Raw genomic sequence first — 14,454 nt, 5'->3', positions numbered from 1 at the left:
ACTACTGTACAATATAGATTTTATGAAACAACCTTCATGCTTAATAGCACGCACAATGTGATCTTGTGGTATGTTTTCATTGACAAGATTTCACTTGACTTTCTACTCCCAGTATGTCAAGTGTAATAGAATATATTACGCTCACTAGTTTCTGAGAACTGCTTACAACTTTGGAAGGTGTAACATTTTAGCAGATTGTTTTATTTGTGTTTATTTATTTATTTGTAATTGGTTTACAAAGAGTTTACAGTCTTAGTTGTTTGGTAATAAAAATTTGTAATAAAGATACCATAACTATGTATATAGTACATACATATGTTGGTACATCTGCGACAAAATGGCATACTGTTATAGGCAGTTTGGATATCAGACGTGTGTGGGAACTATAGATGCTATAAATAACTTAATTGATGATGTAGTTGCTAAATTAAATAGTAATATGAAAGTAGGAGGATTGTTCTTGGACCTAAGCTCCGCCTTCGATACAATAGATCATGAAATTTTGCTACAAAAATTAGAACACTACGGAATTAGAGATAAAAACTTAAAACTATTTCAATCTTATCTATCAAATCGCAAGCAATTTGTTGAAATTAAACAAATAGTTAATAATGAGGAAACTACATACAAATCGGAATTAAGAACAATAAAAAGAGGGGTTCCGCAGGGCTCAATATTGGGACCTATTTTGTTTGTAGTATTTTTGAATGACCTGGCTGATTACATGAAAGCAAATCAGCCAGATGTTAAATTAACTATCTATGCAGATGATACTAATGCTGTAGTTTCTGCGAATAATGTACAAGAACTTAATAATAAAATACAAAATACCTTTCATGAATTTGAATATTGGTTTGCTAAAAATAATCTTGTGTTAAATAAAAACAAAACTTTTGCTTTGCTATTCAGGACTAATGCTAGAGATAAGGATTCTTTAGAGCCATTAGTGAATAACTTAGGAATTAATTCAGTGGAAACAGTTAAGTTTTTGGGTATACATATTGATAGAGATTTAAATTGGAAGAAGGAAATAGAAGCATTAGAATCTAGCATAAGCTCAGCATGCTATGCCTTAAGAACTTTACGAGATGAAATAACTTTAGATCAGCTCAAATTAGTTTACTTTGCGCTCATTGAATCTAAACTCCGGTATAGTATTATGTTCTGGGGAAATAGTTATAAATATAATATTTCAGCAGCATTCGTGTTACAGAAGCGAGCTATCCGTACCATGAAACGCATTCCTCAAATAGAGTCATGTAAACCACATTTTGCAACGTTAGGTATTTTAACTGTCCCGTCATTGTATATTTTTACCTTGTTAACCTATCTAATAAAACACTTGTACAAGTTTGAGTCAAATGAAGACAGAACACAGAGAGAACTCAAACGCAAAAAAAACTTACAAATTGCTATAGTACCTAAATTAAATATCGCTAGTCACTGTGTAAGATACCAAGCAATTAAGTTATTTAATGCCTTGCCTGTAGAGTTTAAAACTATTTATAATTTTAATAAATTTAGAGATAAGCTTAAGTCTTTGTTATTGAAGAAATGTTATTATTGTATTGAGGATTATTTAAATGATAAAAAGTAGAGATCTCATTTTGTTAAATGCTTCCTTAAAGTTTTATGCTGTGTTGTATAATTTGTAATTTTATATCGGTTGATGTTTTTTAATTTTTCATGTTTTTTGTAATATTTCCAATACGATAATGTTATTGTTTATGGAATAAATGACTATGACTATGACTATGACATAGAAAAATCATAAATCTGTAATAAAACTTGTTCATGAAAGTTTTAGTCGTTGTAAAAACTAAAAGAAAGTAACTACAAAGTTTTAAGGTAATTGTGGTATTTTCAGTTAGGCATGGTATTTTTTTACCATTGAACTACTTTTAAAGTATAACCTGAGATCCTGTCCTGTCCTACATTATTAATAAACTTGTAATTTAATATTAAAGACTTAAAGTAAGTATCTTTAAGGCTTTAAAGTAGATAGTAAACCAATGGAAGTGAGATTATTATGGTTAAATTATGCTGGGTTCAGACTGTTTACAAAAGCCATGATCACTGTAATTCTCTCATAATATTCTATGTTGACACAAGATATCAAAGTTTATCACACTGGACACGACATCTACTATGTTTACTAGTTACTTACTACAACAATATTCAACAGTTTGGCAAAAAGCACTTCCTTGTAGGGCTTTGTCAACGAAAATGCATCAAAAAACTGGTTTCCTACTTTGGTATTGTGCGCCCGACGTCCTCGATAGCACGTTTCGCTACACAGCCAGGCGCCAGTATACTTACAGAAGTATAACCGAGCACTTTCATCAAAATAAAACAATTTTCAACTCGAATATTTATAGTTGAAAAACAAGTGTGCTAATCCGACCGCGACAGTGGAAACAGCGCGGGAACATCACACACACAGTCTTGTAAACCAATACGAACTGTATTTACCTGAAGAAAGACCGAAAACGTAGTCCGGCATGCAACCAAATACAGACAACAAAATATGACATCCATTGCAACCACTGACCTGTATTCATGTGCCACGATGCCGGCGGCGCGGCTGTAATTGCTCACTCAAATATCCACAAAACAATTAGCACAGGCGGCAATAAATACAGTCTAATTCACACAATACTCATTTAGTTTTTTACGATTTTACTTTCTTGACAATCGCGAAGACGGCGCCGAGCGCAACGCGTTCGCACGTTTACCGGTGTTGCAAGAAATGAAAATTGTGCAACAATAACGCCGTTCTTTGTCCGAAAATACCTCGGACGTTTGGAGTGCATCGTTATTTTGACGTTAATTATTAATTTTTCCTCTTTAAGCCCAAAAATATTTTCTGTTTCATTTTTTCATCATTACAGTGTAATTTTTGAATTACTGATAAATTTTTAATAAATGTAATAACGAAATTTTAATATTTTTTTAATAATATCCAAAAATTGTGAAATGAGTTTGGTGCAATTCGGACCAGGGTTTCCAGCTTTGAATTTTCTCCCTAAAGTAAGGGGGAAAAATATGGAATACAATTTTCTTTAAATAATTTAGCTTCAAAATAGCTAAAAACTTTATTGACACCACAGATTGATACACTTTGTAAACAATTACTCAATTACTCAATTTTATTTCGATCAGAATAACTGCGGTTAAAACTGTGCATAATATTTAACACATAAAAGCTATAAAATCTAAAAATGAGTTTTGCCTGAAACTGAGATCCAGGCCAAAGATATGGTTTCGGCCGTTGGTTTCGGCTCAAAATCCTATTTTGGTCATACACTAAAAATAAGGCAAAAAAAAAAGTCTAAGATCTGTCAAATTTGACACATAAATTAATGACAACTGGCAAAATCGATAAGAATTTTGTCGCATTTTGTGTTAATTTTGTATTTACGGTCATTTTAAATGATAAGCTAAATCAATTTTACAGTAAGAATAGACTTAAATTGATCTCTCTCACAATGATCAAGGCAATATTAGTGTTCAACAATCATGGGAAGCCAAGACTGTCGAAATTCTACCAATACTTTGTGAGTGAAAGTTATTTAGTTTCTTTATTTACTAAATTATCTATTTACAGCTAAGTTTATTCAGCAGAATCATCTCTACTTGCCTTTGTGCAGTTCCTACGTATAAAAATTTGTTGCTAAAACTCGCATGTGTTGTAAAATTATGATGTCTATCCGCAGTAAAAATTTCCATTTGTAGGGCTTCTAAAATATGCAAAATCGTCTAAAATATTCCAGAATGAAGACATGCAGCAGCAGATCATCAAGGAGACTTTCCAGCTAGTCTCCAAGCGCGACGACAATGTGTGCAATTTCTTGGAAGGAGGCAGGTAAGTTGGGATTTAATTTTTTTGAAACTCATACATGTATTATTGTCCTATGAACCAGAAGATGTGGCTACAAACAAAAGATAAGTCTGATTCTTTAGCTGAAGAGGTATACAGTATACCACAGTGTTGGCAAAAAGTTAATCTGATTAATGATTAAAAATTAATGATTAAAATCATAATCAATTTTTTTTGATTATGATTAATTAATCATTAATCAAAAAATTTGATTAAGATTAATTAATCATAATCATAATCGTTAATTTGATTATTTGATTAACTATCTACTATTTTCATAAGAAAAGGGTTGGGGGTGTATGAAAAGGTACCCGCGACTTATAAAATGTCTAGCAAAGGGGGGATCTAGAGTTGTACTGTCGTTTTCCCAAAAAACTGCGTCAATTTTCACTACTGAAAACACGTATCGCACTAGTTTTGTTTCTCACAATTCCTTCTATTCTTCCGGTATCCTCCAGCAAAATTGGGCCAGGAAAGAAGTTAAGCGGGCTGGCTGACGATAGGGGAGAAGTGCCCCCCCCCCCCCAAGGTAGGGGCAAGCGTGGGCAATTCAACAGAAAGGTGGGGTTGCTAAACTAGGAGGTTTTGGGTGTTGGTGAGGTGCAGGAGAGTTCGTACCAGAAGTTTCGGGGGGAGGGCCACGCGTGGGCAATTCAATAGAAGGGTGGGGTCGCTAAGCTAGGAGGTTTAGCGTGTTGGGGAGGTGCAGGAGACTTCGTACCAGAAGTTCGGGGGGAGCGCCACGCGTGGGCAATTCAGTAGAAGGGTGGGGTTGCTAAGTTAGGAGGTTTTGCGTGTTGGGGAGGTGCAGGAGACTTCGTACCAGAAGTTTGGGGGGAGGGCCACGCGTGGGCAATTCAATAGAAGGGTGGGGTTGCTAAGCTAGGAGGTTTTGCGTGTTGGGGAGGTGCAGGAGAGTTCGTACCAGAAGTTCGGGGGGAGGGCCACGCGTGGGCAATTCAATAGAAGGGTGGGGTTGCTAAGCTAGGAGGTTTTGCGTGTTGGGGAGGTGCAGGAGACTTCGTACCAGAAGTTTCGGGGGAAGGGCCACGCGTGGGCAATACAATAGAAGGGTGGGGTTGCTAAACTAGGAGGTTTTGCGTGTTGGGGAGGTGCAGCAGACTTCGTACCAGAAGTTTCGGGGGGAGGGCCACGCGTGGGCAATTCAATAGAAGGGTGGGGTTGCTAAACTAGGAGGTTTTGCGTGTTGGGGAGGTGCAGGAGACTTCGTAGCAGAAGTTTCGGGGGGAGGGCCACGCGTGGGCAATTCAATAGAAGGGTGGGGTTGCTAAACTAGGAGGTTTTGCGTGTTGGGGAGGTGCAGGAGACTTCGTAGCAGAAGTTTCAGGGGAGGCTAGGGGTGGGGAGCAGGTAGTGGGAGTGTGGGGTTGCAAGTAAGTGCTGGAACGGTAGGAGAAGTGGACTGATATCCTCCTACGGGAGGTCGGAAGACTGCACCGGAAGTTTCAGGGAAGGGGGCGGGGGGCAGTCTAGGTTACCTTATCGATGGTGGAAATATCAATTACTGTAAGGGACAAAACACGACTTTTCAGGAGAGCCAAAAAAACGATTTTTTTTTTCTTTATACCTCAATATCTTTTTATGTGATGTTACGATTTAAATAGTTTCTATGGCAAAGTTTCTTAGAATTTTCTGTTCTTTCATAATATAAACGCCAAATTTTCGAAAAACGGGTAGTTTAAAAGATAGCATGTCCCTTACATTAAAGAAACGAGCTTGACTGTACCTTACAATGTTGAAATTTCACAGTATGGAATGTCATGTATGTTGTAAGGTACATTTAAGAATAAATACGACAGTAATATTATTGTAACTTGACAATTTTAACATTAAAACCTGATGTAAGTAGAGGTTGCATTCGAGTTTTCATTAACAAAACGAAGAGAAGAGATAGAAACAAGACAACTTAGTGTTAACAAATGCAGTTGGAGGCATCAAATACACATCACCAACAAAACATTTAGTCACTGATGATGCGTACGTCTGCATTTGTGAACAAGTTGTCTTGTTTCTATCTTTTTCTGTTCATTTTTACGCAGTTAGGTTTTTTTTTTCAATCATCGTTCGTTCGTTTTAGCCGAATTACGTCCACTGCTGGACAAAGGTCTTCCCCCAAGGATTTCCACAACAACCGGTCCTGCGCCGCCCGCATCCAGGCACCTCCTACAACCTTCACCAGATCGTCGGTCGACCTAGTGGAGGTCTGCAGCACATTACGTCTTCCAGCTCGTGGTCGCCACTCAAGAATTTTTCTGCCCCAGCGGCCATCAGCTTTGCAAGCTACGAGCTCCACTCACTGCCACTTGATTTTAGCGATTCTGCGGACTATGTCAGTCACTTTGGTTCTCCTGCGGATCACGTCATTTCTGGTTCAATCACTACGAGCATAGCACGCTCCATCGCCTTTGACCTTGAGTCTTCTTATGAGGCCCACAGTAAGCGACCACGTCTCAGATCCATAAGTTATCAAAGACTTTTGTCTTGAGACAGTGCGATATTTCAGACGTGAGAATATCGCGAAGCTTCCTGAACGTTGCCAGCCGAGTTGGATTCGACGATTGATCCCTTCCTCGAAGTTGGACCTACCTAAGGCTGGTTTTAGTGTCACGCGGATCGTCAGTGCGGATCGCTCCGCACAGCCAATCTGTATGAACTGCTAGTTAGCGAGCGATTCCTGCGGACCGCATTACTCTAAAACGCTTCCTCGAAGTTTACAGATCGGCTGTGTGGAGCGGATCCGCACTGGACGGTCTGCGTGACACTATAACCAGCCTAACTGGACTGTTTGTACTAGGTATATATAATTGTCAACAACTGCCGAGTGTAGAGTATCCAACCTTTAGAGTGCGAATCGAAGGTGGGTTATTTACTCACTGTTGATATTTATGCCGAATTCGTTTCAGTCCAGAAGCAGTTCTCCAGGTGGTGAACAGTTTCGGAGTTTTCAGTTCCCCCTGTCTGCTGCTGCAACTGGTTTCGAGTCTTGATCCTGAAGACGGAACGACATTGAGGCGTTTTCGTACAAGCCTTTCAACACTTCGATGTATCGATATAGTCAATTTGACACCGTTGGAGAAACTGTAGTAGGTACTGCCCAGGTCTCGATCGAAGCTTTCTCATAGTCCACAAACGCCAGGCAAAGTGACTGACTATACTCCTCGGTCTTCTGTATAATCTGCCGTGGCGTATGTAATTATGTGGTGTACTAAAGCCTTTTCGGAAACCGGCTTGTTTGAGAGGCTGGAAGTCATCGAGCTTACGAGCGAGACGATTCGTAATGACTCTCGAAAACAGCTTGTAGACATGGCTCAGAAGTGAGATGGGTCTATAATTCTTCAACAAGGTTTTGTCGCCTTTTTTGAAGAAGAGTATCACCACACTTCTGTGCCATACCGTAGGCGTTTTTCCTTCGAGGATGACGGAATTGAACAGGTTCTGAAGAGCCTTCAGCCCCTCGGTCAAAAACCCAACTGCGTAAAAATGAACAGAAAAAAGATAGAGACAAGACAACTTAGTGTTCATAAGTGTAGTAGGAGTGGGAGGCATTAAATGCATATCACCACCAAAAAAAGTAATTGATATCCTATAAGCATATTAACGTAAGGGCCTAATTATGATAAATCAAAAAGTTTAAAATTAAGTAAGGTTCAATGAGTTCAAAAGTTAAAACCAACAGTTTAGGGTAAGGGCTGAATTGTATTATTAAAAGGAATTTCCGTCCTTTAAATCATTTATTTCCCCAAAAGTCGTATTCAGACGACTAAAAATGTTTAAGGTAAGGGACATTTTTTTAAAGATATCAACATTTCAAGTATACCAATCGATAGAGCCGAAAATTCTGAATCCGTTGGTATATATAACTCATTTTGGCCAAAATGTCCCTTACATTAATTGATACTTCCACCATCGTTATATTTATCTGGGTATGACCTGTCATAGAATTGTAGCCTAAAACCAGACATCTAATATTAGAATTCAATGTTTTAACATTGTTTTCGATAGAACATTTAAGAAGTTAATCAAGTTAATCAAATTAATGATTATTGATTAATGATTAACAAATTAATCATGATTATGATTACTTTTTTAATCATGATTATTTTAATCAGGATTAATTTAATCATGATTAAAATTAATCAAATTAATTAATTGATTAAAAAATTAATTGATTAGTGCCAACACTGGTATACCAGACTTTATTTCTGATAATCATTTAATCATCAATCTCATAAATAAAATAGTAATAAATACAATAACTAACAGCTATTGATTATTATTGACACAATAAACATCCTACCCTTTGACCCATTGTTACTCTGATTTGGTCTGAGAGACAATGAAATAAAGAAAGAAAGAAAGAATATTCAATTGGTACTAAAAATAGAATGATACAAATTAACATAAAGACCAAAAAGAAAAAAAAATTGTACCAATTTGGTCTCTGCTCAGTATGAGGCCATAATGTACTAAGTGTCATTTTTTATAGTTACTTTTGTGAAGCCTCAATGTAACCTTGTTGGTGTTCAAATAAATAAATAAATAAGTACAATGATAAATGAGTTTTCAACTCAGCAGAGCCTGTATTATGGCTAAAATACAAATTAAACAGAAATACTATAAAACATCCATGTGTCACAAATAAATAAACATACTTATATGCTCATGCTAGACATAGTATAGATCAATATAGTAACATTTTGTCCCTAAAGACACTAATAATAAAATAAATAAATATCCTTGGACATTTTACACTGCGCTTCTAGTCCCAAACTAAGCAAAGCTTGTACTATGGGTACTAGACAACGTATACAAACATACATACTTTGAAATAATTTGACTTACTATTGATATAGCCAAAGCAGCCAAACCCTTAGTGAATGGACATATTTTTCTCAACAATGTTTTACAATGCCTTACTCAAAACTTATCGTCATTTTAAATCAATACTGTATTCTTCCAGTCTCATCGGAGGGTCAGACTACAAGCTGATCTACAGGCACTACGCTACCCTCTACTTTGTGTTCTGCGTGGACTCCTCTGAAAGTGAACTGGGCATCCTAGACTTAATTCAGGTAAGTTTTAAGTAAATAATTATAATACAATGATTTTATCTCTCTAAAATGCACATAATGATATGAAATGTTTGTCATAATACTTACAGTTGTAACTTATAATTATTTTCATGTCTTTTTTTCTTCATTCTTTATTAATATTATAATTATTTTACATCTGCTCTATAAGACAGACAATCAAGAACATAGATGGCTGACAGACATCATACTTTGTGATATTCCTGGCATATTTAGCAGTGCCATCAATATTAATTATCTAGTCTCAGAAGATGGTGCTGTTTAACAGAGGCACTTGACAGTTTGGCACACTCCACTCCCTACGCTTGTTAGACTGGTTCTCTTAAAGCTGTATTGTACATATTATATTCTATACCTAGGTGTTCGTGGATACCCTATGTGTGACAAGAGCTTCGATAACGTCTACGACACAATCCCAAACTAATGTAGATGTTAATGCTATATTGATAACCTACTATTAGTCTGGTCTGCGAGCACGTAGAATTTTGTCCAATGACCTCAAGCTACCCATTCTTATCGCTCGCGCGTAATCATGTTGCTGTCGCGCTCGCACACACACTGCGGGCGCCCGTCGCACAGTCGCGACAGCAATATAATTACGCGCGAGCGATAAGGATGGGTAGCTTGGGGTCATTGGACAAAATTCTACGTGCTCACAGACCGGGCTTTAATCCGTTTCGTGAGGCTTTATTAGTGGTTTATTTAATTTCTAGGTGTTTGTAGAGACCCTAGACAAGTGCTTCGAGAACGTCTGCGAGCTAGACCTGATCTTCCACGCGGACGCGGCGCACCAGGTGTTGGACGAGCTGGTGATGGGCGGCATGGTGCTGCAGACCAACATGGCCGACATACTCTGCCGGCTCGCCGAGCAGAACAAGATGCAGAAGGCAGAGGTGAGACGCAATGCTGCTGTATACAGCTGCTATGACACTACAGCTGCTGTCTGTAAAGGAGACGCTACAGCTGTCCAAAGATCCTGAGTAAGAAAGTACAATGCAGAGCAGAACAAGATGCAGAAGGCAGAGGTGAGACGCTACTGCTGTTGTATACAGTGGATGGTGTATACAGTGGATGTTGTATACAGCTGCTGTTGTATACTGAGCAGAACAAGATGCAGAAGGCAGAGGTGAGACTACAACTGCTGTCCGAAGACCCTGGCTGTACAGAAGTTGCCGTGGTGGGATAAGTCCCAGGGCTTGCAGTGGTGGGATAAGTCCCAGGGCGTGCAGTGGTGGGATAAGTCCCATATACAGGGGTTTCAGTTGTGGGATAAGTCCCATAGACAGGGGTTTACGTTGTGGGATAAGTCCCATAGACAGGGGTTTCAGTTGTGGGATAAGTCCCATATACAGGGGTTGCAGTGGTGGGATAAGTCCCATATACAGGGGTTGCAGTAGTGGTGGGATAAGTCCCATAGACAGGGGTTTCAGTTGTGGGATAAGTCCCATAGACAGGGGTTTCCGTTGTGGGATAAGTCCCATAGACAGGGGTTTCAGTTGTGGGATAAGTCCCCTAGACAGGGGTTGCAGTGGGCCGCTGCAGACAACATGGCCGACATACTCTGCCGGCTCGCCGAGCAGAATAAGATGCAGAAGGCAGAGGTGAGACGTTATCCGACAAGGATTCTTTCCCATTGGGTAATCTGGGCACGTGATTAGGGCCCCACGATCGGGGATCCCTTGATCCAATTTACACAGTAATCTTCGAATACTTACCAGTAACCTGTGAACAATTTAACGTGATCTTTAAAAAGTTCCATGATTAAACTTTAAGAGCTTCCTTGAATGCCCAGCGCCTCCAGTAAGTTAAAGACCGCCTTGAAGATAACTTCTTTCCTACATGCGTCACAGATGTGAGATACAGGCCAAGAGTTTCCTCATTGTGGATGATAAAAAAAACTACACTTATGTTTCGGGACTATTCTTACCTCTCGTTCCCACCGCTGCAACTCCTGTGTAGCCAGGATCTACAGCTTGACCGCCAACAACCCAACCAATGAAGGTCAAGTTTGTCCCGGGGGAAAGTTAAACTGTCATTGGACCCGCAACGAAATTAATCAGAAGAACATGGGCCCGGGCCATAATGGCCCAAGAAAACCTTTGACGATTCTTAAGCTACTTCTTCTCAGCACCAACCCGTTTTCCCAAAGTGCTGGTAGGGCACCCAAAGGGACTAAGTACTGAATAAATGATTGAATTTCTTATCCTGTATTATGGATACGGCTGACATTTTTTATCCATGTAAAAGTATTTCAAATAAGTTGTTATTTACAGGCTGGTATATCAGCGGCGCCCGCGCGTGCGGTATCAGCCGTGAAGTCGATGAACCTGCCTCAGCAGTTGCGAGATATGCGTCTGCCGGACTTGCCGCAGGCTATCAAGGTGAATTGAAGAATAAAATTTATTTATTTATTTATTACATACAAAATAGGCTACAGCCAAAATATGACTTTCAGATAGATACAAATACAAATTGATTGGACTGGGTTGTTACCCTTACTAAGTAAAAACTAAGCAGCAAACGTGAATTGTATTATTTTATTGATTTACGGCTGATTTTTCAATCATCGAACAACTTTTAACTAAAGAATTATTGTCCTATTGACAGTTTCTGTATAGGATGTTATGTCATAATAACAATTTTATTCTTCAGACTAGCTTTCCGCCCGCGTGAAAAAAGGGCTGTTTTTAGGCCGCTCCCGAAAATTATTTGATTTTTTCTCGTCGTAAAAACAATCGGAACTTCAACGAATATTAACAAAAAAGATTTGGTAAAATTGGTCCAAGCGTTGTTGTTAATAAGTTGGCAATAAGTTATAAAAAAAAATCGTTGCCTGTTAGTAGAATTACAGTCTATTGAATATACAGAAAAAGCCACCGTAAAAGTTAGATTTACGTTATACCACAGAATAATAATAAGTACTACGTACAGAAGTTTTACTTCGCGAAGGTATTTAAAAAAATGTATGCTCAATGTCATTAACAATATGGTGTAATTTAGCTTGTCTCAAGAGTCAAGCAAGTTTGTCAGAAGTTTTGTTGACAAACGTCAGTGATCGGTACTGCGCCGAAGCTATAGGGCTGACTTCGGTAAAATGATGTGACGTGAGGTGCCAATCTGCAGAAAATGGCGGAGGAAATACATGATTTAGCATGAATTATCATGAATAATATTAACTACTTATTTACCTCTCAGTGTCTTGAGGCAACTTAAAAAAGTACATTCTGTGTTTTTATTATTATTTAGGCAGTTAAATACTGCACAGTATTTAGTACACCATTTTCTTTATTTTTTTCCATCATACACAAGAATACGCGTGCGTGAGTCAATGTTCGCTCGTATGTGAGGCCTTGTCGAATAGTACTCTTGTAGGGGGCAATCGTGCGTGTTTTGTTTTCGATGTAAACTCGCGGAGATGAACGAACAGGCCTGGTTATACCATAAAATCTGATTTTTATGTATAATATTTGGGCAATAATTAGAAGTATTTTCCCCAACAGCCAGACAGTTTTGACAGTTCCAACTCCTTGCCAGACAGATTTTTTAGGATAGCTGCCAAAGCCACGATGACCCAAACTTCATGATTCACCAACATTTATCCTATATTGGGAGCATAATATGCTGACAAACTTTCAGCTTTTATAAAATGACGTAGGTCTGGCGTTCACTAGCTCTTAGACTATTATAATAATCATCAAATTAAAATTAATTTATTTTGCAAGTAGGTTTTATACGTCCCAGTGTTACTTTTACCACAGCTTCGGGACAAGAAATGGATAGTAATATTTTTTTTTATATTTTCCAGGATCTAAAGTTCTGACCGTACACCCAGGGCGGTTACCCCCCAACGCCCGTTGCCATAGCGACCAACATCCTAAACTCGCTCTACCCTCAAAACGAAAAATACCAAAACCTACACAAACCCACAGAAAACTTCGCAAACAAGTTCTTCGGATCAGAAACTTTGAGCACGAAATTTTCGGAAACGTTCTCGGAAAATTACCAGCAAACTGAAGGCATCAGTTTTCCAGATTATGAAAGTTCCAAAGCAGATGGGTATCAAGATTTAAGTGGGACTACGGTGGAGTACGATTATACGGATGTTAAAAAGAAAAAAAAGAAGAAAAAAAAACAGGGTAAAGGTTTTTAGGATGGTATATAAGATTGGCGAGAATAATGGACGGGGAATATTGTTTGTAAAGGATATTGTTAAAATATAGCTTATAAGCCCAGAACAGACGGTGAAACGTAACTGCAACGAAACTGCAACTTTGTGATGATTCTGATGAATGAAACTGAAAGTTTCAAACTGGTCGCGTCATGTGTGGTCTCTCAACGGACGCTATGGCAGAAACTTAGATGCAACTCAAAAGTAACTAGCAGTTGCAGTTTCGTTGCAGTTGCGTTTCACCGTGTTCTGGGCCATACAGTATAGGTGAATTTCAAATCTCAATACTGTCCTATTCTTATACTTGTAGAAAAGATTTATACAATCATAGGTCACTTAACTCAGTGCCTGAGGTATGCGGCACGGGAGGGGTGACATTGACATAATATGACGTGTTAGAGCAGTCTTTCCCAAAGTGGGCGATAACGCCCCCTTGTGGGCGCTGCAGGCTTAAAGAAGGGCGGTAAGAGACCCAGAAAAAAAATCGGGACGTTGTGTAGAGGCTTGGGAAACGTCATCTACTAGGAGGATTCTTAGACATCGACTGAGCTCGACTATTGACTACAAAAATGGGGGGCGCTAAAAATAATTTATTCTCAAAGTGGGCAGTAGACTAAATAAGTTTGGGAACCACTGCCTTAGGCACTGACTGAGTTAGACCTGTATATTTTTGTTCTAAAGCGATGTTCATAACACGACCGTAGATATTTGTCTGTGATTAATTAAAGTATTAACACATGATGACGTCACATTTTCTTGTTAATCCACTTTTTCGACAATATTTATTGAATTCAAAAATCATAGTTCACGGTTAATTGCGTTAGGTACGGTTAAAGAATTGAAAATAAATTGAGTTTTCATGCCTATAGTCTGGTCTGCGAGAACGTAGAATTTTGTCCAATGACCCCAAGCTACCCATCCTTATCGCTCGCGCGTAATTTTGTTGCTGTCGCGCTCGCACACTCACTGCGGGCGCGCGTCGCACAGTCGCGACAGCAATATCGCGCGAGCGATAAGGATGGGTAGCTTGGGGTCATTGGACAAAATTCTACGTGCTCACAGACCGGGCTTTAGAATTATTATGTTTTGACAATGTACCTTCGAATTATTGGTGTTTTATTGGTACTTATTCAATTTCAATATTTAAATTTAGACACATCACAGTGTTGATTCATATTTGAACATCGTTTTAGAATACAAACATAATCTAAAGTCGTGCTGTACAGTTTCATACTCAATTACTACGATATTGTAATATCTTCCATATTGTAATTATGAATTTAAATTAAATTTGT

The 14,454-nt window shown here is 38.6% G+C and overlaps 2 protein-coding genes across 3 annotated transcripts in view; one reads left to right on the top strand and one right to left on the bottom strand.

Moving 5' to 3' along the window:
• Nucleotides 1-2,761, bottom strand: part of LOC135084894 (zinc transporter foi) — a 75,022-nt gene extending 72,261 nt beyond the window's left edge. The window contains exon 1 of one of the 2 annotated variants that reach the window (XM_063979636.1): nucleotides 2,552-2,761. The gene's annotated coding sequence lies outside the window, so the exon portion shown is untranslated. Of the gene's footprint in view, nucleotides 1-2,251; nucleotides 2,275-2,551 lie in introns of those variants that run through there. The other variant, XM_063979638.1, reaches the window with a different exon arrangement.
• Nucleotides 2,762-3,365: 604 nt separating this feature from the next.
• On the top strand, nucleotides 3,366-13,940 carry LOC135084904 (AP-3 complex subunit sigma-1). The gene is made up of 6 exons (XM_063979655.1): nucleotides 3,366-3,557; nucleotides 3,774-3,865; nucleotides 8,862-8,973; nucleotides 9,705-9,884; nucleotides 11,265-11,372; nucleotides 12,797-13,940. Exons 1-6 carry the CDS (start codon nucleotides 3,489-3,491, stop codon nucleotides 12,809-12,811), a joined length of 576 nt encoding a protein of 191 aa, XP_063835725.1. The 5' UTR covers nucleotides 3,366-3,488; the 3' UTR covers nucleotides 12,812-13,940.
• The last annotated feature ends 514 nt before the right edge of the window (nucleotides 13,941-14,454 follow it).

Source organism: Ostrinia nubilalis, chromosome 27 (genome assembly GCF_963855985.1).
Source record: "Ostrinia nubilalis chromosome 27, ilOstNubi1.1, whole genome shotgun sequence".
NCBI lineage: Eukaryota > Metazoa > Arthropoda > Insecta > Lepidoptera > Crambidae > Ostrinia > Ostrinia nubilalis.
Note: the sequence above shows the minus strand (reverse complement) of the source record. Positions and strands in the feature narration are given on the sequence as shown.